Source organism: Chamaea fasciata, unplaced genomic scaffold (genome assembly GCF_029207755.1).
Source record: "Chamaea fasciata isolate MVZ Bird 193981 ecotype frontalis unplaced genomic scaffold, bChaFas1.0.hap1 SCAF_12, whole genome shotgun sequence".
Lineage (NCBI taxonomy): Eukaryota > Metazoa > Chordata > Aves > Passeriformes > Sylviidae > Chamaea > Chamaea fasciata.
In genome coordinates this window covers 14,564,125-14,591,628 of record NW_027094097.1, presented here as the reverse complement: position 1 = coordinate 14,591,628, position 27,504 = coordinate 14,564,125, and the positions used below count along the sequence as shown (strand labels likewise).

The following is a 27,504-nucleotide window of genomic DNA, read 5'->3' as shown; positions in this document are numbered from 1 at the left end:
AGCAGCCCTTGGGGCAGGATGCGGCCGTGCACCAGCTTCCAGGGGAACCCGCAGGGATGCTGGGGTGTCCTGGAGACTCTCCACAGCTCCTTTCCGATCCAGCCCCAGGGCAAGCCCGGCTGGTGTGGTCCTGGTAATGCCAGGGTTGGATAATGGCTCGGGGGAGGGTTGAGAACCCAACACGGACATGAGAGCCCCATTAGTCCTGAACTGATCCAGCTCACCCAACAAGCCCATTCGCCACCCTAGGCCTGAAAAAAGGGTGTGAAGAAAGCCATGGGGTCCCAGTGCAGGTGGGCTAGCTCAAAGATGATCCCTGGCAGTCCCGTGGAATGACGCGGCAGTGAGAACTCAGTTGAACACCCAGCAGGAGGAGCACAGTGCCCTGAGGGAGATCCTGAACCGCATGTGTGGTGATGCAGCTTGTGAGGACGTGAGCAATGTCCCTGGGCTCCCAGGGGTCCAGGGATGTCACCCCATCCCAAACTTGCCTGCACACACAGTGAGGCTGTCCCTGCCTTGTTTCCTTGTCCCTGAATACCCCTGCTGGCATCTGCTTCGCTTCCCTTTGTCACAGTGCTTGGATCATTTGGGATCTCCCTTCCAATGTGCTCTGGGAAAGCAGGAGAGCAAAGGATCCATCCACAGGGACAGAGCAGCCGTTGTGTGATCCAGCAGCACATCAGCCCTGACTTGGGGCATCGACCAAAACCTTTCCGAGGAGTGCAGCAGCATCCCTGCCACCACCGCGAGGGACATCAGCGCTGCCACTCGCCCTCTGTGCCCCCATGGTGGCCATTCCTCGGTTTAAGGTTTAATGGTTGCGTGCAGCTTGCCTCAAAGAGCTCTGCACCTTGGCTGGGGGGAGGAGGAGGAGGATTTGGCAGCCGGGAGCAGGGGGATTAGCAGAGATTTGTCGGATCTCAAGGAGAGAGGTGCCAAGTTTTATTTGTCAGAGCAGGACTCCTGCAGGCAGGGGACCCCCGAGGATGCTGCGTGTCCCTATCAGCTGGATGCAGCACCCCGGGCTGGCTGAGGGGGATTTCTGTGAGGGGAAACCCCATGGGCCAGCCCTGGGGTGAGATGCCAGGGAGACAGATTTTGGTTTGGAATAACCACAGGCTCCTGGATGGCATGGGGGTGTCCTGGAGGATGGAGCTCTGTGGGGCAGCATGAGGTTGAGCTCCTTGAGGGGCGCAGGTTAAAACCAGCTTGGGTCTGAGCTGAGCCCAGGCAGTGCTGGTCCCAAAACGCCCGAGGGGTGCAGATCCCTGCTGTTGGGAAGCAGGGAAGGGGGTGAGCTCGAACCCGGGGCACGGGTAGCCTGCAACATCTTGTGTAACAAGGAGCGAGCATCAAAGGGAAATGCCTGAGCGAAGCAATAACCCATGCTAACAACAGAAAAAAAAAAAAAAAAAAAAAAAAAAAAAAAAAAAAAAAAAAGCCCTCTCCCCTTTCATTTCCCTCCCTCCCCTCTTGACCTTGAAGAATGCTGGAAGGTGTCATGTCATCAGCATTTCCCAGCCGCTGGGAGCTTGGGGGGGGAAATTTTTTTCTTCCTTCGGGGCACCCTGCCAAGAATAACAGCCGACTCCAGCAGGTCGGCACAGGAAGGGAACGGCTGGAACCTGATTTGCAGTCAGACGCTCAGAGAACCAGAATGCGTTTTATTGAAGAGGTCTCCAAGGAGGCATAAACCTTTCCCCCCCACCAAAAAAAAAAAAAAAAAAAAAAAGGGAAAAGAAAAAAAAAAAGCCTTTCCGATCAAGCTGTATTTTTTATACGCGTTTTTAAAAGCCTTTGAGATGAATTTGCTTTTGGGTCGTGCTGCTGGTGTTGATTTAGGGCAGGAGCGGGAATGGGGAGGAGTGGGGTGCACCCTGATGTGAGGCTGGGGTTGCATGGAATCCCTTGGATGAAGGGATTTATTTTCCTGGTGGGATCAAGCTTCATCTCTGCTGCCTCCAGCGGGGCCAGCACATCCCTTGGGATGGATTTGTTTAGCAGAGGTCAGAGAGAGACACAGGCACAATTCCTCCCAGGAAGGGGATGTTGTTTGCCCGGGAGACAACCTGGGCACAGGTCAAGAGGTCCGGTGTCCCCATCATGACCAGTGCTCCTGTGTCCCACAGCGTGGGAGGTGTGGGAGGCACTGAGAGAGTCTGGAAGGGGAAAATCCCTGCTGGAAACCCAGGTTTGGTCAGGAAGGTGATCAGCAGGACACAGGGACGGACCTCAACTGGACAGGAGCTGGCAAAGGAGGCGATGCTTGGCCCATGTGGGATCTCAGGGATGAGGGAGGGCTCTGGGGGCTGGTGGTGCCCCTCAGCAGGCACGTGGGGAGCAGGGCTTGGAACAGGGAGGCCATGAGCTGGTGGTTATGGGAATCTGGAAGGTCTGGGCTCACACTCCTGCAGGTTCCTTGCCTCAGTTTCCCCAGGTGTGACGGCTGCACTCTGTGCCTGAAGGGATGAGTCTATCACGGCTGACGGGTTCCAGTGCCGTGTAGGGAGGGTGACAGAGGTGAGTGCCTGTCTCACCTGGATGGTGGCACCTTTCCCAGGCATCCCTGCTTGCCATGATGGGGCTGGACCCTCCACAGGCTGCTCTGACTTCTACGTGATCATGGATTTCTGTCCCGTTATTGCCAACAGAAATCTTTCCAACACAGGAGCTTCTCTTCTCACCCTTTGGCTACACAAGGGGACGCTGATTCCTGATCTGTTCCATTGATTCCTGATCCCTTCCATTGATTCCTGACACGTTCCAACTTGCCTGTACCATCCTGCCTTCACAAAAAAACAAAACCAATCCCCATCCATTGCTTGGCCACCCCAAGGCACAGGAGAACCTCCCAAACAAGCCCTCCCACCAATTCTTAGAGGGAAGACACTGGAGGCAGCCCTTGATCTCCAGCTCTGGGGATGAACCTGCTGAGCTCCCAGCCCTTTTTCTTCTGATCTCAGCCCCCAGCTCACTAAATCCAGCGAGATATTCCCACTGAGGGGCACAGGCCGGGCTGGGGTTGTCTGCAGAGCTCCATCCTTGGGAACATCTGGCACCTTTGGCTCGTCCCAGCTCCAGTTGGCTTTGGGGGAGCAGCGACCGTGGGTGGTCACAGCCCTGCTGAGCCACCCCAGGGTGTCACAGGGTTGGTGACAACCATCCATCCCTGGGAGCTCAGGGTGCTGCTGGCCGGGCGCTGTGCCGGCAGCTTGGCACCTCCCTATGCCAGCAGCGGGAAGCAGTGGGAAGGAGCAGGATCTGAGGATGCAGTGAAGGCCTGCAGCTCCCTAGCTCCCTTCTAATTCCTTTCCCAGCTGCTTTGCCTCATCGCCATGACCAGGCTGTAACCGGAGCAGATCAGCGTTTTGCTGATGGAATGTTTTTTTTCCATCGGGAAATACCAATTTCTGTGGGAACATCTCAATTTTGACCAAGGTTTTCTCTTATTTTTGAGGGGGGGGGATGGGGGAGGGAGAATACTTGAAAAACCAGGCTTTTCCAGAGGTTTGCCTTCTGCCATTGCTTTTGAGATGAGCACAGAGGGTGGTTGTGGCATGGGAAAAGTGGGAATGAAAGGTGATGTGAGAATAAAACCAGGGCTAAGGATGGACCATGGGGCCCTTCAAAAATAGTAAGCAAGAATATTCTTGGAAAAGTCAAAATGAAGTGAACTAGTGGATTATCCTCAAAAATACTCGGGATTTTGGAGTAAGATTCAGGCTTTGTCTACCTCTTCCTCTGCTTGATTTGTCTTTTCCCAAGTGGTGTTACTTGAGCATCTCCTACACCCACTTGGGTTTGACATCCCGGCAGGAAGGAGAGGCAATGCCAAGGGGGATTTTCAGCTGGGCAGGAGCTGTAAGCTGCACCTGTCTCCCAGAGGGACGAGGGTGCTCGACTCCATCCCGGGATCCAGCCCCAGCTCCCGTGGCTGCCCCGCGGGGCACATCCATCCTTGACTGGTGAATAACGGGCCGGGAATAGAAAGCTGAAACCAGAGACCGCGTCTTCCCGTTGCATCTTCGGAGTCATGTGAGAGGTTCCTTCCCTCCCATCCCACTCGGCAGCAGCCAGGGCTTGCCTAGAAATAGCTCCTGGCACTCACGGGGCAGGACCTCGACCCCGCCCCGCTGCCGGGAGCCGATGCCATGCACGGCCCTGCTGCGGCTCCCGGCAGCAGGGCCTGGAGGCCAAGAAGGAACACAGCAGCCTTGGAAAACCCTTGGAGCTTGAAAAAAACACTTTGTGCTGCCCACGGGGGTTGCCAAGTTGCTGGGAAGGGTTTGTGCTCTGGAAAGGCGCAGGGTGAGGAGACCCTGCTTGATGCCAGAGCCCAAGGGCACTGCAGGGGTCCTGCCGCTGCTCCCTGATTTTACTGCTCTGCAAACTGTTATTATTTGCAGTGACAAACCTTTTCTTCTCTTTTTCACCCTCCCCTCTCCCTCTCCTCTCCACCCTTTTTTAATAGCAGCCTCTAACAGCCACACTCATTCTTCTTTGTTGACACGGCCCTTTGGCATCAGCACTTGGCATTTGCGGAGCTGCTCGCCCTGGAAAGGAAAAGAAAAAAAAAAAACTCTTAAAAAAATAATAAAACCGTATAAAAAACCCCCCCCACAACCAGCAACTGGGCCCTTGTGCCTTGCAGGGGACGTGGCTCCCTCCTGCCTCACAGGACATGGGGACATGTGGGCCTGGTCCCAGTGGGGGTGAGCAGGAGGAGCAGCACGAGGTCAACACTGGGTGCCCACGGGGGAATTTGGGGCATGGACCGAAGGTGTTGGATTGTCCCCTTTATATTCATGGACTCCCAGGGTGCTCCTGGGGATCCTGGCCGGACTCAGCCCTGCGACCACCGTGCCAGGCACTGAAGGTGTCCCCACATGGCTTTGTCCTCTGGCTGTCACAGGAGCAGAAGTTTCTATACTGCAGCCTTTCTGGAAGTGCCCTGTGGAGCAGAGAGGCTCAGAGTGTCCCCACAGAGCTGTGGTGGCAGTCAGTGGTCCCCTCCTCTCCCCAGAGTCACCTTCCTCCTTCCTGTTTGGTGGTGACCATCCTTCCCTCCTTCCCTGCATCCTCGCTCAGTCTGCAGCTGTGATTCCAGGACAGGGTGTCCCCTTCCCCTCCACTTGTGTCACAGCTCCCTGTCACCTGTGCGCAGCTTTCCTTGGGTCATTATTCTTTGATTCCAGGCGCCCTGCTGTGCAGAGGCAGATGTTCCTGCTCGCACCAGCTGGGATCTTGGCCGGGAGCATCCTTGACTCACCTGCAGAGCCATGCGAAGGACTGGGGGAAAACAAGTTTGCAAGCAGGAGGAAAAACTGCCTGGGCTTTTCCCGAGAAAAAAAAAAAATCGATGAAGTCAGTCCAGAAGTTCAAAGAAAATTTGAAGCAGCAGATAAGGGATATATCCTGACTACTTCCACGAACCAGCCCTATCTCTCCCATCTGAAAAATCAGCACCAACTGAGTGCAGAGATCAGCCTTTTGTATTAAAAAAAAAAAAAAAAAAAAGGAAGTAAAAGCTTGCCGAGACAAATACAGCTGTTGAGTGCAGAGTTCAAGGTCTCTGAACCCCAGGCCAGTGTCCCAGCGTCCCGTGGCAGCCACTCTGCCACCTTCACTCCAGGCTCCACTGTGGAGCTCAGACTGGCTGCCCCGTGCCTCAGTTTCCCCAGGTGGCACAGCAAGGGGATTGTCACCCACGCTGGCACGTGGTGGCATTTAGATCTCCCTGCTGGATTTTGAGCAGGGACGATGACAGGGCTGGGCTGCCCTTCCCAGTGCCCTTCCCTGCCTGGCTTTGCTCTCCAGCAGGATGCCAGGAGCCCATGGTGGGAGCCTGGACAGGCGCCGTGGAGGCAGCGGCTGTTCTGCCTCCCCAGCAGAACTGGGAATTGCCTCCTTGGAGAAATATTCCGTTTTCAAACACCAGGCCATGCCGAGGATTATCCAGAGGGGGTGGCTGGGGCAGCAGTCACGCTGTCTCGAAGGCACTGTGTTGTTTGAAATGCTCTTTAAGGCACTTGATGACTCACAGCAACAGCTGGAAGGAATAAGCAGTTGGTAATTTCCATATTAACCTCCCGCTCCCAGGGATGTGGGATCTGCAGCACGTGCCTGCTTCTCGGGGTGCCAGGGAATGGGTGCTGCTGGGCCCTGTCCTTCAGGGCCCCAAGGGTAAAGGGGACTGGGACAGGAACTGGGATAGGGACAGAGATGGGGATGGGATGGGGATAAGGATGAGGATGGGGAGGGAGATAGGGATAGAAACGGGGATGCAGATAAGGATGGGAACGAGGGGGAGGATAAGGATGAGATGGGACAGAAGTGGAAAAAGAAAGGGGTATCAGGATAAGGATGGCAATAGGGACAGGCACAGGAACGGAAACAGGAATGGGGATGGCAATGAGATAAAAGATAAGGTTGGGGCTGGCAGTGGGGATGGATGGAGGAGCTGAGGCAGGAATGGGGATGGAAATGAGGATGGGGACAGGAATGGGGATAAGGATGGGGATAGGGATGGACCCAGCACCCTGTGGGCTGCTCATGCATCCATCCTGAATCCCTGCCCTGTACAACCTGGGGGAGCCCCTCCTGCCCCACAAGGCTGATCACAGCTGCCTGTACAGCACCTCACACAGCTGGTGCTGAGTCCTGGTGCAGGACAGGCCCTGTCCCCTACCTTATAAGGGACATTTGTCCCCGGGGCTCATCTTTGAGCAAGGGGACAGCTCTGCCCCCACAGCCAGCAAGGTCCAGCAGGATATCAGCCACCCAGAGTCGGTAAGGAGCCACCCCACCCTGCACCCCTCACAGTGCTGGGCTCGGGGGAGCAGACCGTCAGCAGGCTTGGGGCTGTCAGCACCCGCGGGCCCGGGGTGGCTGTGGAAGGCCAGCTCTGGCAGGAGGGGCTGCGCGCCGGCGGGAGCCACGGTGGAAAATCCTGCGCTAGGCTCGCCTTGATCCCCGCGCGCCCCGGGGGACGCGTTTGCCGCCAGGGCATATGTTTTCAGTTCTTACCGAGGCCGACTTGAGAAATTTTCTCTCCCTCCCAGCTTCTCTGTTGCAAACAGCAACCGCAGGGCCGGGGCGGCACAGGATGATAAATGAGCTGCTCTGTCCGGGCGCAGCCAAGGCCCGGGAAGCTGCTCCGAGGCCGTGTCCCGGCGGGGTGCGGGGGGAACAGGGGAACCGGGGGCTCGTGGTGCCTGTGGAGAGGGGCACAGAGGGTTGGTGTTTAGGGCAGGGTGGGGAAGGGGGTTTGGCCCCGCTGAGCCGCGGACTTTGAATACGGCGTGTTGTTTTCTCGCCCATCTGCGGAGCAGGCGGGAGAGCATCTGTCGGCCGCGCTCGAAGGGTGGGCTGAGCTGGTGGCCGCAGCTCCCGGGGGAGCTCCAGCTGGGCATTCCCAGATCCGGTGCTGCCGCCTGGGGTCAGAGATCCCATCCGGCCCAGTGGCCCCTTTCCATCCGGGAAAAGGGGTGACACCGAGACACCGTGTGGGTCTTCAAAGAGCGTCTGAGTCATGTCCACCCCGACGCGCGGCGTTCCCGCTGCCCTCGGCGCATAGAGCAGCCACCACATCAGCCCTATAAATAAATAAAATATAACGAGGCCCTGCTGTCTTCTGGAAACCCCTGAAAAAGCCCCGTGGAGCCAGTTCTCCCGAGGTATCGTATTCCTGCTTTGTGTGTTGCCTCCCACCCCCTGCTCCTTTACTACCGGAGCCATCTGCGTGGAAACTGGATCCGGGTCCCTGAAGAGCCCTCCTGCCCCTGCCCGCGCTCCAGCTGATGTCACACAATCTGTTTGATCTCGGGGCCAGTTGCTGGGGAGCGCCGGACGCTGTCACCCGCAGCCCGGGTGGGAGGTGACACGAAGGGTTGGTCAGTCCAAGGGGGACCCAGACGGGGTGCCCCGAGGAGTGACGAGGAGCGAGGGACAATGTGGCTTCTGTGCATCATCTGGGTGTGCTGGCACGTGGCTCAGGCTTTCACCCTGCTGTCCCTCTGTCCCTGTGTCCTATCCAACCACTGACCTTGCCTCTTCGGGTTTCATTCTGCACCCTCCGAGCTCAGGGAGATTTGCAAGGACAGCACCTGAGATACTGCAGCGACTTGCCGTGAACTCAAACTCCACAGCACTGCCGGGAGCAGGCTTCCTCCTAAAATGACAGTGTGAAAAAAAAAAATCCCCCTTCCAGCTCCTAATGTATTTATTTAATCGGCAGAGCCGTGCCGAGCCGGTGGGCATGCTGACGAGCCGCTTGGGTGGTTAATCAGTCAGGTTTAATTGAGGCTGGCCGTGGGTACAGTTTGAGCTTCCGCGGTGCCTATTGTCCAAGGACAGCAAAGTGCTTTCCAAGCACTAAATCTTATCGCGGGCTGCGAGGCAGGTAAGGATATACCGGGATTATTGCATGCGCCGCTGAAACGCCGCCAGCTCCGGCTGGGAACACATCAGCTATTTACCAGTGAGTGGCAAAAGCGATGCAGCATTTTAGGACCGAGCGGGAAATAGAATCTGGTATTGAATTGGAACAGCGGCAGTAGTTTTAAAACGGGAAATAAATTACCGGGGAGGGATGGTCGGGACACCGAGTTAATGGCTGGAAAGGGCAGGAAAGGGCCGGCGCTTTCGGTGGGATCCGTCCTGCCGGCGTGAAGAGGGACACGGTGCCTTTGCACGGAGTGGGAGCCGCACAAAGCGCCGTGGTGTGGTCAGGGGGTGGCGGGTGGGACACTGGTGACGGGGGCGGAGGGGACAGCGCGTGGGGCCGCCCCGCGTGGGGCCGGTCATCAAACCCCTTCGGGGGGCGGCTTTGTAAATCCCCACGTCCCTCCCCCCCGTGGGGTCCGGCCGCTGCGCTCCGCGCCGGGCTGGCGGCGGGCGGGCGGGGGGTGGCAGCGGCTCGTTCCTCCCTCCGGGCCCCCCCGGGCGGGCAGGTCGTGGCGGGGGGGCCGGGGAGGAGCCGGGCCGGGGGCGCCGGGGCCGGGAGGCGGCCGGCAGCCGCCCTTCCTCCGCGCCGCCGGCGGGACCCAAACTTTCGCACCGAACTTTTATCCCGGGTTTATTTTTGTTGCTGCTCGTGGATATTTTGTTGCCGTTGGGAGCCTGTTTTTTTTTTTTAAATTTTTTGGGTTGTTGCCGTTGTTTTATTATAATTTTTTTTTCCTTTCCTTTCTCGCTGCCTTCCCCCGGCGGGAGGAGGCGGGCGGAGGGGTGGGGGGGGAGCGCTCGGCAAACCCGCCCCCCGAGCCTGCGTGTCCGGCGGAGCCGCGGGATGAGCCGGGGGCGGCGATGAGCGCGGCGGGGCCGGGGGCGGCGGCGGGGCCGGGGGCAGCGGCGGCGCCGCTCTCCCGCAAGCAGCGGCTGATGGCCGCGCTGGCGGCCGGAGAGGCGGCGGCGGCGGCGGCGGCGGCGGCGGCGGCGGCGGCGGGGGGGGGCGGCCCCGGGGCAGCGCAACCCCCGGCGCCCCCGCTCTGCTGCTTCATCTGCGGCGGCGGCATCAGCCGCGGCAAAGAGCTCAAGCTTCAAGTGCGACCCCCCCGCGACCACCGGCCCTTCTTCCCCTTCCTGCAGCACCAGGAGCCGGCGCCCGGCGCCCGCGCCGTCTCGGCGGAGGGCTGCGCCCTGGTCTGCGCTGTCTGCCGCTGCTTCCTGGGCGAGCAGTGGGACTCCTTCGAGCGCAGCCGCACGCCGGTGGAGAAGCGCATGTACTGGCTCAAGCGGCCCCATCAGTGCGAGGCGGCGGCGGCGGCGGGGGGAGCCGGGCTGCGGCGGGGGGCCACGGGCTGGGACCCCGCCGCGCCGCCGCGCCGCGCCGCCGGCCACCCGGAGGAGGAGGAGGAGGAGGAAGAGGAGGAGGAGGAGGAGGAAGGGCCGGCAGCCGGCTCCGAGCTCTCCGAGCTCTCCGACGCCGAGCCCCTCTCGGAGCCCGAGGGGGCGGGCGGCGCGGCGCGGGCCCCCCCGGCGACGGGGAGCGAGCGGGGGCCCCCCTGCTGCTCCTCGGACAGCGAGATCAACATCACCAGCGAGGAGGAGGAGGAGGAGGAAGGCAGCGAGCGGCCCGCTTGGGCACCGGGCACCGCCTGCTACATCTGCGGCAGCCCCTTGGCACCCGGCGCCCAGCACCGCGTCCACGTGCAGAAGCAGGAGAAGACGTCGCCGGGACCTTTCTTCCCGTTCCTGTGGCTGCACAGCCCCCCGCCGGGAGCCCAGCCGCTGTCCCCCACCGGCAGCACCCTGGTGTGTCCCTGCTGCTTCGCCTCCCTCATGCAGCAGTGGCAGAGCTTCGAGCTGGCCAACGTGCCCGTGCTGCAGCGGCTCTACGTGGTGCCCCTCAGCGCCGGGGCCATGCCCGCCAAGGGCCGCCGAGGGATGAAGGAGGACGGGACGGGCATCCCGCCCGTGCCCGAGGCTTGCTACCTCTGCGGCGAGGAGTGCGGCAAGGAGGCGAGGCCGGTGGCGGCCAGAATCACTAACGGCAACGCGAAGAGCACCATGCATTTCCCCTTCCTCAGCCTCCTGCCCTGCCCGCCCGGCGCCAAGGGGCTGAACAAGCACTGGGAGGTCAGCAGCTGCCGCAAGTGCTTCGGGGTGCTGCAGGACCTGTGGGCCATGTACAGGGCCTGTCACAACGAGGAGCTCATCTCCTCCGTGCAGAGTTTCCTGGGGAGGTACCACCAGGTCTTCTCCGCCGGTGACCTCGCCGGCCACCCGGCTGTCATCAAGCCCGGCCCCACCTCTGTCTGCTACATCTGCGGGGCCGAGCTGGGAGCCGGCAAAGAGTTTCAGCTCAACGTCAACCCCCCGGGGCGATTTGGGGAGAAGGAGCCCTTTTTCCCCTTCTTGACGGTCTACCCGCCCGCCCCGCGGGCCAGGCCGGCCGACTCCACCGGGCTGGTGGCCACCTGCATCCTGTGCTACCACGACCTGCTGGGACAGTGGCTGCAGCACGAGGGCAGGAACTCCCACCACCCCAGCAGCGCCTGGTCCCGGCAGTACAAAGTGGAGACCTTCGTCTGCTTCTTCTGCCGGCAGGAGAAGAAGAGATGCCTTGGATTAAAAGCCGTGCAGGTGGCCAGGCTCCCCGTCTTCCTCTACACCCTGCGCGTGGCCAACAGCCTGCTGGTGGACGACGGGAAGCAGCTGACCATCGGTGCCTGTGCCGAGTGCGGGGCCGTGGTGCTGGCTGGCAGGAGCATGACCCCGCCAGAGCTGCTGGCAGTGGCACCCTCGTCTCTCCTCCCCAAGGTAAGGCAGCTGGCCCGGACCTCATCCCTCCTTTCCCAGCGCTGCCCACCTCTGGAATCCAGGAGGAGTTTGGAGCGGTGACATAGATGGATGCTCTTCTTTTTTGGGTCTGGTTCCTGGGGGTGTGTGCTAATGGACGGGGTGCCTTTAGCAATGAGCTTTTGGAGCTGTCAAGCTGTGAACGAACAGATAAAAGTCCTTCCAGGAGGTGGGAAGAGCCAAGACTTGTCCTGTTCCAGAAGTGTCCGTGTTGTTGGCAGCTTCTCATGAGGGAGGTGGGAGCCAGGACAGAGGAAATCCCAATCCTGTCCTGCTTGTCATCAAGAGTGCTCAGAGGTGCCAGAGGGGTGGGAGGCCTGCCCTCCGAGGGAGCATCCTTGGGAAGCTGGAAGGAGCTCATGAGCTCTGTAGGAAACTTCCCAACTTATCCCCAGTTTTACAAGGTGCCTTAATGAAGGGATTTCCCTTGGAGAAACCCCAGTTCTTCCCACAGTGGATGGGCGAGCACAGGGCTGGGTGCCCCCCACCCCTGCTGCTCTGGTTATCCTGCAGTGAGGGCTCCCCAAAAGCCCTGCAACCCTGCAGGGTGTCATGGCCCAGGTGCTGCCGGATTCCCCTGTTGCTCCTTTCTGTGGCTCCCCCTGGGGTTACACAGCTTGCTTTGGGGGCATCACCTCAAAAGCACATGGCAGAGCAAAAGTTTATTCCTGCCAAGCTTGTCTTTCTCGTGGCATGGGGAAATAACAGCTTCTTACCCTCAAATTTCCAGCTTGTGGGAGCTCTGCAGAGCCACCGCTCTGTATCACCAAACCAGGCCCCAGGCTGGCCTCTGTCAAATGCCAACACCCCAAATCCCCGAGGTCACTTTCAAAGCCTTTCAGCTCCATCCATAGCCAGAACCCTGCAGCTCTCGGAGGCACTGGCATTTTCTTTAGAAATGTAAACCAGTCCTTCCAAGACAGCGCTCCTTTTCTCTCCCGTCGCTCTCCCTTGGCTGCTTACAAGTATAATTTCCCCTTCAGCTGTGCTGGCTCCTGAACCTGGAGGGGGACACTGCTTGGAAAGCCACCAGGCAGGAGCTGCATTCACCTGGAGGGTGCCAGGATGGCACGGGAGGTTGGGTTGGCACCGGTGCTGGGAATCCTCTGGAAGCTGTTGCTGTTGGGGGGGTTTCCCCCAGGTTCTGTCGGCCTGAGCTGGATGGTCCTGACATAATTTTGGGTCATCTGTGGACGCAGCTGCTTTATTTTCACGGTTGCTGGGTGGGTTGTGATGCCCATGGGGTCACGGGTCTGGTGGCATTTGCAAGGTGCTGGTGGCTGTGGAGGACTCGGGAGTCAGGTGAGGAACCCATGGTGCTGATCCAGGGGTGATGCTGCAGTGCCCCAGCAGGGCCCAGCTGTGAGAGGGGCATCACCTGCATGTCTCCAGCTGGTTTGTCACGCCTCTGCCCCCCCTTGGTGTCCCCAGGCCACCTGATGGGGACATAATGAACAGCACTTCTGTTCCAGCAGGGATGGAATGCTCTGGGTGCTTCCCGTGGGGTTCCTTAGGGACCCCCCCCCCCCCCCCCCCCCCGATCCCAGGGACACTATTGAGTTCCTCCTCTTTGGGTTTGCTAATGAGCAAATTAAGGGGCGGAGCAAATTAAGGGGCTGCTGCAAGGGGCTGAGTGGCAGGAAGCACAGCAGGGCTGCCTGGGGACGTGGTGGGCTGGCTCTGCCATGTCCTGGTGGGGACCCTGGCTGGCCAGAAGGTCCTGGTGCATTTTCTCTCCCTGTCTCCACATGCTTTCCAGCAGACTAAGACCTCACAGATGTCAAGGTTATTTAAAACACAGCTTCAAGCTTGGGTAGGGCACTTGGTTAATTTAGCTGTACCCTTGTTCAGCCACGCTTGCTGCTGAAAGTCACCCCAGATGAGCCTTTCACTCTTGTGCGACGCCCAGATCCCCGTTCTGATGGGACCAGGCTGGAGGGAACGAGCCTGAGCAGCTAAAACCATCTCCCCAGTTCTCCTTTCAGCTCTGCAACTTCATTTTTGGACTGCACTTGCTTTTTCACACCCCCCTGCACGCAGCTGTGGTTTGCTGCCGTCCTGCCCGCACATGGTTGACACAAATGGCTCAAAGCTTGAGGTCAATACCCCAAAAGCCACCAGAAATCCCCACATCTCCCTCTTTTAGCAGGGCAGCAAGAGCAGGGTGGGGCTGAGGTCCTCTCTGTGACAGTGTGGAGGTGCTGATGAGGGACCCCCATGTCTGAGGCTTGCCAGGAGGGAGGAGCCACTGACATTTTGGATGCGTGGTGCCTCTGCTGCCGGTTTGGTGGTGGGGAGCAGTGGAACAAGCGATGCTCTGTGGAGGTGTGGTGGTGCCTGAAGTTCTCCCTGCTGCAGGAGGATCTCCTGGAGGTGAGCTCTGCAGAGCCCTGCTGTGGTTGGCAGGCATGGGGAGGGTTTGGGGTCTCCCCTCCAAGAAAAAACGGCAGTGCTGGGTGTAGAAAAGGCATCTGGCTTGGGCATCCTTTGGCTTGTCACCCTTGGTCCCCAGATGCACACCGTGAATATGGGCTTCCTTTCCCTTTACAAGGGGTAGCTGTGAAGATCAATGCAGTTATTGGTGCAGGGCTCTGAATTTGGGGTATCCAGGTGGGATATCTCCTGCTGATCTGGATAAATTGCCTGTGCATCCCACTGGGATGTGGATCAGTCCCAGGAGGAGCCAGTTCCTCGTGCAGCTGCTGTTGGGAGCGATGGCTTTGAATAAACTACAAAATGCCCAGATTTGGTTGTTTCCCAGGGGTGACAGTGACTTGTTCCTGGCTGGCTGTGCCTTCTCAAGTCACCCCCAGGCTCTCCAGCCCTCTCCACAGGGGTGAAGTGATGCATTCCCGGCTCAAGGCCTGCTTGTCCTCAGCCTGTCTGGCGTTCTCAGTGTCCTGTGTTCAACGGGAAAAGCTTCCCCTGTCTTCCAGCTCTTCCCATCTCCACCTTCCACTGCTCTCTCTGCACTTCCGTACCTGTAAAAGTGACTCCTCTTGAGGTTTTCTGGGTTTTGTTCCCCTTAAATACAACTTTTTAGAAATACTTCCAGGTGTCTGGAAAGCTCTCAAATCCTACCAATAACTCAAGCACAGCTGTTCAGGACAACCAAGGGATCAGGTTGTCCCAGCCCACACGGGTTCATGAATGGCAGGTCCTTGTCACCTGATGTCCTGTGACAAGGTGACCCACTCAGTGGGTGAGGGAAGGCTCTGGATGTTGTCTGTGTGGACTTTAATGAAGGCTTTGACAGCGTTTCCCACAGCATTTCCCTGGAGAAACTGGCTGCTCATGGCTTGGATGGGTTGCTGTTCCTTGGGTAAAAAACTGTCTGTGCCTGGAGAGTGGCCAGGAATGGGGACACATCCAGTTGGTGGCTGGTCACCAGTGGTGTCCCCAGGGCTCAGCATTGGGGCAGCAGAGCTGGGGAAGGGGCTGAAGCACCAGGAGAGGCTGAGGGAGCTGGGAAAGGGGCTCAGCCTGGAGCAAAGGAGGCTCTGGGGGGACCCTGTGGCTCTGCACAACTCCCTGACAGGAGGGGACAGCCAGGGGGCTCGGGCTGTGCTCCCAGGGAACAGGGACAGGAGGAGAGGGAACGGCCTCAGGCTGGGCCAGGGGAGGCTCAGGGTGGATTTTAAGGACAATTTCTCCACTGAAAGGGTCATCAAGCTCTGGCACAGCTGCCCAGGACAGTGGTGGAGCCACCATTCCTTGAGGAATCTAAAAGGTGTGGCACTTGGGGACATGGTCACTGCTGGCCTTGGCAGTGCTGGGGGAACGGTTGGACTTGATGATCTTGGAGGGCTTTTCCAACCTAAACAAATCTGTGGTTCTGTGTTCAGTTTCCTTTGGTGCCGCGTGGTGCTGTGTGGAGGTGTTGGCATCGTGCTCCTCGGGAGCAGCTGGATCCCACTGCCTCTCCCAGCCTTGTCCTCGGGCCGGTTTCTGGGAATCACATGGTGTTTTCCATGCCCCATTCCCAGTTTTCAGAGCACACCTGGAGCTGGCTGTGTGGGGCGGTGCGCAGTCGGGCCCCGGGGGCTGAGTTCACTGTATTTACTAATTGCCAGCAGTGCTGTTGGCTCAGCTGGAGGTTTGGCCCCTTCTGCAGGTTCCCAGCTCCAAAGGTCATGGCTGCATTTCCAAATCACTGCGTCGAGCTGACAGCTGTTGGTGGGTACTTTCCTTTTGGCTTTTCGAAAAGGGTTTTGGGCAAAAATCAAAGAGTTCTTGTGTTCTCTGCTAAACCTTGTCCCACTGATGCTGAGCAGCAGCCAAAGCTCCTGGATGCCAGAAAAGCAAACCCAGAAGGCGGGGAGTGATGCCCGAGCCCTCCTCCTGCATTGCACCAGGCCAAATTATGGGATATTTGGGTGCACTGCAGCATGAGAGTTAAGAGATCCGTGTAGGAACAGCCCCAGGCACCTCTGCCTTCTTTGCATCTTTCATGGATTTTGAAGGAAATCAAAAACCTTCTGGCCACTGGCAGTGTTTTGGGTGGTGGTGCTTTTTCGGCCCAGCTGATGGCACCTCTGTGTCCCCAGCCCAGACATCATGTGTGGGCTCCAGCGGGGTGGCACAGGCTGCATTTGGCTTCTCCTCATCCCTTAAATAAGGAGCAGAGCTGGCCTTACTCGTCTCAATATTTTGGCTTCCAGCTTGGGTTGGTTTTGCTGGTTCTACCTGCGCTTGTGGCAGTTTTTGCCGTCACGAATTCCAGCAGATTCAGAGCAAAATCAGGCCAATTTAATACAACTTCGTTGGGACAAACCTGCTCAGTTTGCAGCATGTGAAGTTGTTTTTAGTGAGGCCTCAATTCAGCAAAGCAGCTGCTGCAGGGAGCACCGAGCCGGGCTGGCATTTTCGGGTGAGATCTCAATCCCGGCGCGGAGGTGGCAATATAATCATGATATGACTTCATGTCTCGGGGCACGGCCTCCCCGGGGATCCTGTTCCCAGATGGCAAACAAAGAAACAACACGGGGAAAATGTGTTTTCTCCTGCTGCCGAGGTCAGGGCTGCTTCGCTCGGTGGGAACTCGCACCTGGCTGTCCCTCCTCATCCTCACCCTCCACTCAGCCTGTTGTCAGAGTCACCCCCTGGGGTGGCGGCTTGTCCCCGCGGGGTTTCCAGCTGGGGGTGTTTGTCCTTCAGCCACGCTGTGGGGAGCAGCACCGGGTCTTTGCCCTTGCTGGACCAGCTGTCCGAAATTCCAGGGCTCCCGCGCCGCTGCCAGCGCCGCGTCCTGCAGACCTTGTGCTGACTCCACAGCTCACCAGCTGGCTGCTATATTTTTATTTTTCACCCTGCCCTCCCTGCTCTTTGCATTCTCCCTGTGCCTTTCCCAACAGCAGTAGCGCTGCGGGACTGGCAGCTTGGGCGGGCACCTGCCGAAAATGCTGGTCTGACACTGCGCTGCACCCCCCGAAATACCCCCTGTGGGCGCCCTGGGGAGAGGGACCGGCTCCACTCTCACCCCGTGCACTGAAAATGCTTTTGCAACTGCTGGAGCATCCCCTGGAGTCGCAGCCAAGTCGGGAGATGGGGTGACGGGACAAGGCTCTGGCTGCTGTGGCCGGACAGATGTTTTGTCCAGACATTTGGCTTTTCTCAGCCATCCGGGAAGCTCAGTCGCAGAGGGCAGCCTGGGATGCTCCTTGGCTGCTTCCCAGCGAGGAGGGACTTCCCTGCACAGCAGCGTGGGTGCCTGCTTATCCAAGTACATCAGGAACGGCAGGAGTTGGCTTTTCAGCCCTCAGGATACCAGCTGAGTCCTGTCCTGACAGCTCTGTCACTGTCCTTGGGCGGCAAGGAGCTGTCTCCATCTCCCGAGCAGGTTTTGGGGCACAGCTGCTGTGCCGGGAGCCTGCTTACTCCTCTCGTGCTGCAGTAGGTGCCCTGGACCCACTCCCATGCTGGTTTTTGGGGTGGAGAGGGCTCTGTTTGCTCCCTGGTGGCACCTTTGGCTCCTTTTTTTTGGAGACAATCCTGTGCTGCTGGGCAGCATCTGGCCAGATGTTCCTCCCTGCAGCAAAAGGCCTGTGCCACACGATGCCATCCTGGCCTGGAGGAGATAACATGGCAATGTTCCCTCTGGTGTGCCAGGGGGACACTGCCCTCCTTGGGGACTGAGGGGTGGGGACTTGGAGGCACATCCAGGGGGATGATGAGGTGGGAGCATCCCTGGGAGCCGGGGCAGGAGCCCGGCTGGCCGTGGCAGCCTCCCAGCCACGCCGGGCTCTCTTCTGCTGGGAGCAGCTGGCGGCGGGAGCCTTTCCAGCAGCACGATTCCCCCGGGCCCCGTCCCAGGGCCGTGACAGCCCCGTGTCCCCACCGCCAAGGCGGGTGGCAGCGGTGCCTCGGGCGTGCCTTGGCTGCTGGTGGTGCCGCAGAGCGCCACGTGCCAGCCGCGCTGCGGGGACTGCGGGGCTGCTCCTGTGCCAAAGGCATGGCTCCCGGCTATCCCAGCCTGCTTCCCTTCCCCAGGCCGTGTGGAGGGTGCCCAGCCCAGGCTGCTGCGGGCAGGTTGTAATTTACTCCCAGTGCTGGGTGAGCAGCTGCTGTAGCCTCTTCCCGGCACATGTGAGCTGTGCCATGGCTGGATAAACAGCCCCGTGCAGCTGCTCTGGCTGCTGTGTGGCTCCTTTTCCATGCTGGATCTTCAGTAGCAGGGCAGGGATGGAGGGGATGGCTCCAGGGTGGATTTTTGGCTGGGCCTGGGAGAAGGGTGACGTTACCTGGGTGCGCTTTGCAGCCTGGCATGGGTATGACGCTGCTTCTCCCTCTTCAGTTTCCTTCTTTTTCCTCCCCCTTTCCACGTTAGCACAAGTGCTGCCGGGCTTTAGTAGCTCTCGGGAGGCTGAAGTCATCTGTTTACCCACGGAGCTGGCGCGCTTGGAGCAGCAGCTGCCCCGGCTTTCCCTCTCCAACCTGCCGGAGAGGTGCCTGTGCCGAGCGTGCCGTGACCTGTACCGGGGCAGAGAGAGCCCTGTGGCTGCCCTGGGCTGCCTCACATCCCATCCCATCCCGTCCCAGAACGGGGCTGGGGTGTCTGTGCTATGGTGGTACAGGTCTAGGAGCTTCCTCCATCCAGAGAACTCCCAGCACGCTGTGTTTTGGTGGCCGTACCCGAGCCCCGGTCCTGGACGGGCTGTTCCTTGTGGCACGGGGTCCTGCTTCAGGATTTACTGAGGGTTATTCCATAACCCCGGGCACACGAACTCAGGAAATTGCCATGTGTGCCCCAGTGCTGCCTCTTCCCACCGGCTTCTGGCATTGCCTGCCCTGGTATCCTGGCAAACCCAGGTCCTGGCAGGGGTGAGCAGCTGGGGTTTGGGGCTGGTTTTGGCCAGGAATGAATGGGGAGGGTGCTGGCACTCCCCATGAGGGATGTGAAGAGGGTAGGAGGGCTTGCGGGGCCTGGTTTGCTGTCTGCCAGTGAGGTTCTGTCTTCCACTTTAGAGCTGAATCGAGGCTGAGACCCAACTGGGATGAGAGGGAAGGTCCTGATGGGAGAGGGGTGGTGGCCAGCCTGCAGCCAGGGGCATCCCCCCCTTGGTTTGGGATGGACAGCTGCCTTCCCTGGCCAAAGGGCAGCAGCCTGGACTGCTCCTCCTCTGTGACCCCCTCGAGGCTGTGTCCTGGCACGCTGTCACCCAGTGTGTCCTCAGCACCTGCTGTTTGGGAGCTGGGGATTCCTGTTGCGGGTGCCCATCCCTGCAGGATTTGCCTCCCACGGTACAGCCCAGACTCTGCCACAACTCCGTGCGGGGGGAGTTTTCCCAGCTGACCCTCCAAAATGGTTTTAACTGTCCTCCCCCAGCTTTGCCCCTCCTCGGAAATGGAAATGGCGAGTGTGTCATCTGATGGATCTGAGGGGCCACCGGCAGCAACCTCTGTCCCTGGGGACACCAGGGAGGGACCTTGGAGCCGGGAACATTTTGGTGACAGCCAGGACATGTGGTTCTCGCTCAGTGTTTCGCAGCCTTGGTGGGACTGACAGACAGACCGGGGAGGGAGGGACACACAGACAGCTGAGGGCGTGGGGCACGCAGCAAATTGCCACCATCGTCTTCCAGCTGCTTCCAGCATGTTTCTGGAAAGGGGCTGGCTTCGTTTGGCCGTGAAGCTTTACATCGAGTGATCATCAAGTGCTGATGATTCCAGTTATTCTCCTGGCCAGGAATAAGTGTGTATTTGTGCATATATATATATATATATATATATATATATATATATATATGGTGTCTCCTGCTCTCCTCCTTGTCCTCACTGCTAAACCAGCCACATCTTCTCCCCACTGCTCCCCCCCGGCTCTCGGAGCAGGCGGCAGGAGTTACCCCGGAGTGAAAACACTGCAAAGACAAGGCCTTTCAGTTTTCCCTGGAGGCAGCGGTGCCAAGGTCAACCCGGTGTGGGGACAGGGTTGGGCTGTCACTGCTGGCCCCGGTGCGGGGCTCCCAGGGAGCGGGGGGAGCCGGCTCTGCTGCCTGCAGACAGAGTCCAGATGCTCCGGCTGCGGCGTCTCTGGAGGGGGAGATGAATTCGCTCCTGCCGTCTTCTGTTTTCAGTCCAGAACATCTGCACAGTAACTGGGAAATCTGGGCTTTCTCCTGCTTCTCAGCCAGGTCCTGTCAGCCTTTTCCTCTTCCAAAAAGGGGCTTGGTGGTGTTTTTTTGTTGTTGTTGTTCTTTGTTTGTTTTTTTTTCTCCCCTCCCCGCTATTGCTTGTGCTGTGTAACCTGCTCCCCGCTGTGCATCCTGTCAGGGCTCTGCTTGGATTTCACTCCACAAGGAGCATTTGGAGGGACCTCCCCATCTCAGCCACCGCCTGAGCTCAGGGATGTGGATCCCCAGGAGCAGATTTTCTCCTGAGGGGCTGTTCTCTTGTGGCACTGGGATCACCCAAGCTGCTGTATCACTCATTCCAGGGTTGTTTTGGTTCTTTTTTTTCCCCTCGCTGATCTCCCCGTTCTCATGCTGATCCTGCATCCTGGAGCCCGGGTGCTGCATGCTGTGCGCTTGGGGCCGCACAACCCCTCCCAAAAGCTGGCACTGGGGAAGCATTTGAGGCTGCAGCAGGGTGGGGGCCACCCTGCTCCCTGTTCCCTGTTCTTTCCAGCGGCGAGTGGCTTGGCCAGGCTGGCCCTGGGCTGGCCAGGACAGCTCTCGGCTTGGCAATATCCCACACGGGTGAGGTTTGTTCTGCAGCCGCTGGCTCGGGCTCCTGGCAGGGCTCTGGTGGGTGCTGGGCACCTCCTTCTCCTTGCTGCTGCTTTCCACCACGCCATGGGGACCCTCAGGAAGCGTCACCCCAATAAGTGAAGCCCTGAAGGAGGAATAAATCCTGTTGTGGCGTCCTTCCTCCCTTCCCCATGCACAGACAGTCTGTGCTCTCACCCTGACCTTCCCCACCGGAGCTGCTGGGGTCTGGTGAGCCCGAATCGGGCTCCAACCTTTACCCATCCCTGCTCCTTCTGCTTCATTCACAACCATTTCCTCCCTCTTTGCTCATCCTTTAGTCCTTTTGCTGTGTTTTTTTCCCCACCCCTTGCTGCCCTAGTTCTGGCTGCGCTGGCCCCGTGCCCGGTGCCCTCTGCTCGGAGTGGAAGGAAGGGCTCCGGGGAAGGATGGTGACCTCGGGGTGATGCCAGCAGGGGTTTGTCCTTGGCTCGGGAAGGACTGACAGACAAGAGACTGACCCCTAAGAGGGGCTTTGGGGCCGTGGATATCACGGGTGCTGTTCCCCCAGGCGAGCAGGGGTGTTGCAGGTCACAAAGAGACAGTGGAGGAGGGAGATGTCACCTCTCTTTTCACGCTTTGGGGAGCTTGGGACAAAACAAAAGTGGTGCTGCCCCCCCTTGGGTTCCCTGCTCCCAGAGGAGAGGGGAAACCCTCGGGATGAGATGATTTTGGGTGGACCTGAGGGGGCCAGCAGGCTGCCTGGGGAGGGTGGCTGCGAGCTTGGCACCCTCAGGCGCCTGGAGGTGACAGTGTGCCGGTGTCCCTGTCCTGGGGACGGCCACACAGCGCTGGCCCTCACAGCTGCTATTTCTGGCCTCTGCACCGCAGCCTCCACCGCCGGGGCCAGCAGCTGCTGCCCTTTCCCTTCCCATTCCCTCAGAGCCGTGGGATGGATGGAGACAGGATGAGGAATCCCCCCCCAGCGTGGGCAGCAAGGGAGCAGCTCAGTCCCTCCCGGGATCTTCCCCTGCAGCCCCGTTTTCCTCCCGTTCAGCCCCGGGTTTCTGTTTGGTGGGTGGCTGTAAAAATAGCGCTTGGTTTGAGTTAGGAGGGTGGCGGGGAAGGGCCGGGAGGGGGCCGGGGTGCAGGGGGAGGTCCGGTTTCTCCCTTTCCTGGAGGAATTAGGGAGGCCACATGCTGCCAGGAGTGTTTGGCTGGTAGAGGCAAGCGGAGGCTCCGAGGAGGCGAGCAGGCGTCCGCACAGATGGAAATTTGATCACCCACGGCTCAACAGATTGTTTGATTTATTTTAAAATCAAGCAGATGGCTGCAACAGGAGTTTGTTTAAGTTCAGCTCCGAGCTGGGCCAACGGCCAGGATACTCGGGGGTAGGCGTGCCAAAAAATGTTCAATGACTTTGGTCATCACCCACCTCTCCTCCTCCTCCTCCCCTTCCCTCGCTCCAGCGCACACACCCCGCTCCCCCTCTTATCACATCCTCGCCTTCATCTCTTGGCTCCTGCATCTCGCTTTGTCTCTCCCGGCGGGCTCAGCCTTGCCCTCCGCTTTTCCTCCCCTTCCATGCGCTCCAGAGGGTTTAACTCTTCCCCAGCCGTCCCCTGGCCCTGGTTCCCTGGTGCTGGAGGGGTGCAGTGGGGGGTTGTCCCCAGTGCAGAGAGGGAGAACCCCCATCCTTGGCCTCTCTCCTCACGCCTCTCTTCTCTGGGATCAGTCTGGGGAGAGTGGTGAGCTCTGGGACCTGGCTGGATGCCCAGAGGGATACCCTGACCCCCACCCTGACCCCCATGGCTGCCCCTCCATGGTGGGGAAGGGGTGGATGGATCCTGGTGTCCCCCTACCCTGCCCCGGCTTGGTGGCAGCCTGGATGAGTTGGGGTCCCAGCAGTGTGGGACCCCCATCTTGGGGTGTGAGGGGTGACCTGGGCATGGAGCAGAGCCCCTGCTGCAGCCCGTGGTGGCTCTGGATGTGTTCCTGGCCATGTGGCCAGCAGGGAAGGGGCTGGAAGAGCCGGTGGGAAGCGGCCTGGGATGTGCTAAACTGCTGTAAATGGGATGGGGCCTGCTGTGCTCAGGGCTTTAAATCACCCAGTGCCACCAGGCTGGCACTGCCCGGGGGGTCCGACCACCCCGGGGTGGCACAGGGTCCCCTGCACACGTGGCCATGTCCCCTCAGCCTGCCAAGGAGCACCTGGGATGCTCTGTGGCAGGGACAAGGAGCTCTCTGCATCTCCTGGAACGAGCGGGTGGGATGCCCCAGGACCACCGGCCATTCTTGGTGGCCTTGGGACATCCCTGTGCCCCCACGCCAGCTCCCAGCACCACGGCAGGTTCAGTGCACCCTCCTCCCTGCAGGTTTTCCTGCCAGAGAATTGCCCATTCTCCCATTTCTGGGAGCGGGAGAAGCCAGGCTGTGCCAGGAGCCTCCTCCCCAGCTCCCCTCTGCTCTCCAGGGCGGGGCTGGGGGCTCTGGGTCCTGCCGGGAGCCGTGCGTGGGGTTGGAAGGGGTTAAGGCAGGCAAAGGAAAACAAGAGTGCTGCAGGGCCTGGGTGGCTGACAAGCCAAACAACTGTTTTTGACTCACTGTTGCTGCCTTGCCAAGTGCAATTGCTTCCACATTCCCATCCCCTGGCTGGAGGGGCGCGGGGAGATGTTGGCTTTTTGCGGTCAGGAGGGGAAGGGGGATGCCGGGGGGAGCGGCAGCGGGAAGGGCTGGCTCTGCGCTGCTTTTTCTCAGCTCTTCTCTCTCCAGTTCCCCTCCCCTGATGAGGGGCAGGGGGTGATGCTGCCGGCGGCGGGGGGGGTGATGGTGCCAGGGTCACTCGGGCCAGCTTCTGGTGGAGCATCCCTTCTGCCAGACTGAAAGGTGGAAGAGGGAACAGGGTAAAATGCACTCCCAGGGTGTCTGTCCTGCCTTTTCCTGCTGTTTGTCTGCGAGGGGAATCCTGAAAAGCGGCTCCTTCCCTGTCAGGGGGTGCTGGTAGGTGTTGGGGGCCAGCAGCACCCATTCCCCCTCCCTCAATCCCCTCAGGAGTGGAGCTCCACATCCTCAGTGTCCCTATCCCAATGTCCCTCCACAGGGATGGGGAGTGATCCCATTGCAGCCCTGCTCGGAGATGTGGGGTCTCATGTGGGGCTGGGCCCCCCACCTTGCCTGGGTGGGGCCAAATCTGTCCGCAGGGTTTGGGGGACACACACAACCCCAATAAAACCCGCAGGCCTCCAGTGCCGGTGCCGTGGTGTTGGAGACAGGAAGAAATAATTCCTCGGAGAAGAGGCTGGGGAGTTACAGCAAAGATTTGAGCTGCTCAGGGTCGCTGCTTTGTGGAGTTAATTATCTTCTGAGTCTGGGGTTTTTGGGTGTTTTTTTGAGGTTTTTGTTTTTTTGTTTTTTCTTTTTCTTTTCTCCTTGGGATTATTTCTTGGCAAATGAGGCGTCTTTCTAAAGCACTGAGCTCTGCTCCCTCGGAACTCCTGGCTGCTAAGTGTCATGGAGGAGATCCTCGTCTTAAAAAAAAAAACAACACACCAAGGGAAAAAAAAAACCAACCCACCCTCAAAAAGAAGCCCTGCTGCTTTTGCAGTGCGAATATGGGGTCTGGGATAGCTCAGGAAGATTCTGTGTTCCTGGAGCTGTTTCTTTGGGGAAGCTGGAGCTGCTGTGGGCACAGGCAGCACTGGGATGGGCAGGGGAGATCCTTGGAGGGGCACCTGGTCCCTGCAGGGTTTGAGCTGTTTGGGGTTCCCCACAAAGCCCAGCGTGGATTGGGGGGGCCTGGAGGGAACCCCCAGCATTTGGGAAGCTGTGAGGGTGTGCTGTGAGCTGACCCTTGGGTGAGGAGGGGGTTTATGGGGCATCTCCTGTGGCAGCTGTTTCCCCAACTTTAGGATGTTGTGGGGTTGGGACATCACTCCAGCATCACATTCCTGTCACCCTCCAGCTCCTGGGGCTCTGCTGCCGCCTCCCCTGACTTTGCAGAGGCCACTTCCCCCTCCTGACTGCGGGAAGGGTCTGCCTGTGCTGGGACAGCCGGGACTGTGATGCCGAGGAGGTGGCGTGGATGCGGTGGGACAAATGGGATGCACACCTGGAGCTGCTCCTGCGGGATCTGACCCCTCTCGCTCCTCCTGCTGGTCCCCGTTCAATCTCAGCCTCGTTTGCTGAATCCCAGGGGAAGGAGGCAGCGGCAGAGCAGGAGGTTGGGATGGAAATCCCTTTCCCTGTTCACGCTGCAGGCAGGACCCCCAGAGCTTTGCCCCAAATATCCCAACGCCCACGAGGGATGTGGCAGAGCCGGTCACGCCCTGGTCTGGCAGCTGGGGTTGCACCACTGGGACAGACACACCATCCATCATCCCGTCTTCAGGAGGGCTGCAGCCCAACCTCTGCCCCTCTCCTGAGCGCCCACCACCCTGCAGGGCCCATGCATGCCACCCCCGTCCCCCTGGCACCGTGTCACCAGGGGCAAACCCCCCAAACTCTGCGGAGCAAACCCCAGGGGCCCTCCCGGCGCGCCCCAGCCACAAGTGGCAGGGGCTGCTCGTGTCCCCGTTGTCGGACACCTTGTCAGCTCCTAATCCCGACATGAGAAGGCAATTAGGGGCCGGGATCCCCTTGCCGAGGCGGCAGATGGGGCGCAGTGCCGCCGTGGGGCTGGGGCTGGGGCCGGGGCCGGCTCTGCCTCCTAATGTGTTTGCAAATCCTCCCCAGCTGAGGGGATTAAAGCCGGCATCTGGCTCGCTTTAGAATATTAAAACAAAGGGAGTTGTAGGCGCCATGATCGGGGGCAGGCGAGGGAGGGAGCGGGGCCGGGGTGGGGGCGCTGGGAAAGTCTGCAGGAGTCCCCCCCACCCCCTTTTCTCCCAGCCTTTCCACGAGGAAAACCTAAGGAATAAACCCCGCGGTGGGGCGAGGGCAGCAGGGCACAGGCGGCAGGCAGCACCGGGGCACCAGGGGGATGCTGGAGGCCGGGTGGGCCGCTGGGGGTGCTTTTTTTTTTTTGGGAGGGGGCGAGGGAGGTTTCTCTCTGCTTTTTCCACCCCGTTGCGCCGTTCTGGAAGCGGCAAGAATTCAGGAAGCCGGCGTGCGGCGAGTGCCAAGTCAGGCTGTACCGCAGCCAAGCCCCTGCTTGTTTTCTCGTCTTGCTGGAGCCAGTAAGTGACCTTATTAGCTTAGGGGGCAGCTGCCTTATTAACACACATCTGGCGGCGAGGGGGCCGCATAGGCCCGATATTGTCTCCCTGCGTGGCTGGGGGGGCTCCCCCCGTGGCTTCTCCCACCCCTCCCAGTAGCAGGGCTGGCATCCAGGCGGCCCCAGTTCCCCCCCCCAATCCCTCTGGGAGGGGGTTTATGCTGGGGGGGGGGGGGGGGGGAACGGGGCAGGATTAGGCAGATGGGGTTTGGATTTGTTGGGGATTAATAATTTAAGATTATAATCCGCGTGAGGTTATAATCTGCAGGGGAGGGAGGGGTGTGGGGTCCCCCACTGGCGTGGGGCTTTGTGCTGCTGCTGGCATTCCCATGGATGCTGCCCCAAATCCCTTATGGGGCGGGCTCTGCTTTTCGGGGCACAGCATCACCCTGCAGGGTGGGATCACTCCGAGGGGCTGGACCACCCATGCAGCATCCTCACATCCCTGCCAGCAGCCGGGGTGGGCACTGGGGTTTCCTTCTGGATCTCTGTCGGCGTCTCCTGCAGCAGGCAGAGCCTCTAGCACGCCGGCTTCGGGTCTTTCCCAGCACTTTTGGCTCTTGAAACGGGTGGGTTCCCAGGAGGATGGCAACTGGGAGGCTCCTGCTGTGCCAGGACAGGGAGCTGGGGGCTTTTTGATTTGTTGAACCACCCCAGGCTCTGCTGGGGGCTGTCCTTGTGGCTGCACATCCCATCACAGCCACCCAGCATGCCGGTGTGGGGCCAGCCCTGTGCCAGTGTCCACCCTCGCCCAGCACCATTTCCTCTCCCTGGATGCACTCAGAGCCGAGCTGGGAGCGTCCCCGTGCCGCATCCCCCGACCTGGCACATCCCGGGGGGCTGCCGGGCTCCCTCCCTCCCCTCCAGCACACAGGGATGCCCTTTGTCCTTCTTGGCCGTGTGGGGGAACTCGGCAGCTCTTGGCTTCTCCCTTCTGTTTTGGAAATTCAAAACATTTGCAGGGCGGCCCACTCGCGCCCTGCCGCCACGGAGAGAGGCACTTGGCTGACTCCTCTGCTTTCCTTGGCCGCTGCTCCCTCCCGCTCACGCTCGGGGTGGGGGCTTTTCTCCACCTCCTCACCACTCTTTTTTCTTTTTCCTTTTTTCTTTTTCCTTTTTTTTTCTTTTTTTCTTTCCTTCCCTCCCCCCCTTTTTTTTCCCTTTTATTTTTTCCCTTTTTCCCCCTTTTTCCCCCTTTTCCCCCCCTTTTTTCCCCCCTTTTTTCCCTTTCTTTTTCTTTCCCTCCCCTTTTTTTTTCCCTTTTTTTTCCCTTTTTTTTCTTTTTTTTTTTTCTCCTTTTTTATTTATTTTTTTTCCCCCTGTGCTGTAAGCTTGGAAAAACCACCTCCAGCCTGCACCGAGGGGGCCAGGAAGGAGAGGCCAGGGCAAGCGTGGTGCAGGCGGAGCCGGTGCCCGCTGGCCCCTGGCACTGACCTTGCTCTCTGCTGGGAAGGGCGGCTGTGCCGGGTGGCCGGAGCAGCCCCCGCGCTGCACCAGCGCTAATGAGCTCTGCCTGAGCAGAAGGATTAATTAGCTGCTGCGAGGAAAGGGGGGGGAGCCATCCCTCTGCAGGGACTCCGGTGCCACCGGAGCCTGGCACGGCGCAGTGCCCAGGGCTGCGGCACTGGTGGCGTTTTTGGGATGCTCCAGGAGGGGATGTGGCTTTTCTTGGAGCAAATGCCGTGAGCCTGGTGGGGGACAGGGAATCCCAGTGCCACGCTGAGCTGCTGATCAATCACCCTGCTCTCTATATTCCATTTTTTTCTCCCCCTAAAAAAGCCTTATAGGTTTTTATTTAAATTGCTG

The 27,504-nt window shown here is 59.5% G+C and overlaps 1 protein-coding gene across 1 annotated transcript in view; it reads left to right on the top strand.

The window, feature by feature from the left end:
* Nucleotides 1–9,309: 9,309 nt before the first annotated feature.
* LOC136295794 (uncharacterized) overlaps nt 9,310–27,504 on the top strand; it is a 34,772-nt gene continuing 16,577 nt past the window's right edge. The window contains exon 1 of the mRNA XM_066194434.1: nt 9,310–11,265. Within this exon, the coding sequence (XP_066050531.1) occupies nt 9,310–11,265 (1,956 nt within the window). The remainder of the gene's footprint in view (nt 11,266–27,504) is intronic.